Source organism: Vigna unguiculata, chromosome 8 (genome assembly GCF_004118075.2).
Source record: "Vigna unguiculata cultivar IT97K-499-35 chromosome 8, ASM411807v1, whole genome shotgun sequence".
NCBI lineage: Eukaryota > Viridiplantae > Streptophyta > Magnoliopsida > Fabales > Fabaceae > Vigna > Vigna unguiculata.
In genome coordinates, this window is record NC_040286.1 from 15,878,271 (window position 1) to 15,880,108 (window position 1,838).

The 1,838-nt window shown below is 45.0% G+C and overlaps 1 protein-coding gene across 1 annotated transcript; it reads left to right on the top strand.

Moving 5' to 3' along the window:
- The first annotated feature begins 947 nt into the window (after positions 1-947).
- Positions 948-1,522, top strand: LOC114194919 (opioid growth factor receptor-like). Its single transcript, XM_028085323.1, has 2 exons — positions 948-1,015; positions 1,102-1,522. Exons 1-2 carry the CDS (start codon positions 948-950, stop codon positions 1,520-1,522), a joined length of 489 nt encoding a protein of 162 aa, XP_027941124.1.
- Positions 1,523-1,838: the final 316 nt, after the last annotated feature.

Here is a 1,838-nt window from a genome sequence, read left to right on the forward strand (position 1 = left end):
CTATCTCACATAAGATGTTGGCAAGGGTCATTTGTTCACTTTCTTGGGCCATAGGAGTCACCATGGGAGGGGAATAAGGTGAGGCCGACTCCTCCTCTTCCTCTACCTCAAAGATGGGATCCATATTCATGTTCCTACACCAAAACTCACCAAAAACCGAGATAAAGAAGAGGTTAGCTAACAAACAATTCCAAACCCGAGACCAAGTGTGGTCTTCTCAAGCACCCAAGTGTTTTTTATCACACTCCCAAAGCACACAAGCAAGGCTAGCACTCAAAATCCTTCCACACAAGTGAAAACACCTTTAAAGAGATAAAAACCTTTTCAAAGCTCAAACAAGTGGCTCGGCCACAACACTCTAGGAAGACAAGGAAAAGAAAACTACTAAGACAAAACATAGATTACCTAAAGACAAGCAAGCAAAGCTTAAAAAATAAGAAAGTTTAACTTCTAAGGAAACTTGTTTTTAAAGACAAAACTTGAACAAGACTAAAACAATGAAAAGCACTTTTAAGGACTCTATGGAAAGCATTTGAACAAGCCATGATTATACCACAAATCATGCATACACCATGAAAGATCATAACCAAGTCAAAACATGGAACTAATTTGCCAATATCACCCAAAATCCAAGTATAAAATTTGGTAGCATAACACCTAGTAAAAATGGCCAAATGGATTCACCAAGCATTGTAAAAGCTCTCAGCCAAACTGTTTTTGGTCTTGAAAACACATTTTCTTTTCAAAACTAGGTACTTAAAATGATGAGAAAGATGTTTTAGGGTGTCTTGAACACTTAGTTCCTTAAAATTAGGTCAAAATCAATTTCAAGGAGCATACAACAACACAAGGCATAGATCTCATGAGTAGAGGTGTCAATTTGGCCCCTAGCCCATGGGCCAGCCCTGATCCACTCTTCATAAAGCCCCCTTTTAAGGGGCCCCTAAATGAGGGGGCCAAAAAACAGCCCCAGCCCCCAAAGCCCCCTCTCTAGTGGGTTAGGGCTGGGGCTAAGGTGGGTTAGCCCACCAAATAATACTACATTAAGCCAGAGTCAAAGATTAAGTTGAGCGACCCAAACGGGCCCGATGACCCGGACAGGCTCGACAACCCGGACGAGCCCAATGACCAGGACAGGCCCGATGACAAGGACAGACCCGACGACCAAGATGAGCCCGACGACCAAGACGGGCTTGACAACCTGGACATGCTAAACAACACGGACGGGCCCAAAAACCCAGACGGGCCAGACGACCAAGATGGGCCCGACGACCAGGATGGGCCTGACAACCCGGACATGCCAGACAACACGGACGGGCCCGACGACCCAAACGGACCCAAAAACCCGGACGGGCCAGACGAGCCAGATGGGCCCTACGACCTAGATGAGCCCAACGATCTAAACGGGCAGACGACCCATACGGGCCCAACGATTCAAATAGGCCCAATGATTCAAACAGGCCCAACGACCCAAACGGGCCGACGACTCGTATGGACCCGACGACCCAAACGTGCCAGATGACCCGAACAGGCCCAACAACCAGAACGGGCCCGATCTAAGCATGTTTATAAAGGAAGTTCACTAATCCTTCATCCCTTTCATTTATGTTTGTTATTTTTGATTCCCTAAGTTGACTTAGTTGAATCAACTTTAGTTGACTTGTTGACCTTTGACTAGGTTTGACTTGTTGACTATAGTTGACTTGACTTAAGCTAACATGCTAATCTATGTTTATTTGCTTTGTAGGTTAATTAGGAGTAAGAAAGCAATGTTAGGTGACGCATGGTGATTGGGGAGCATAAATGATGTGGATGAGAGAGTAAAGCAAAGGCATAAA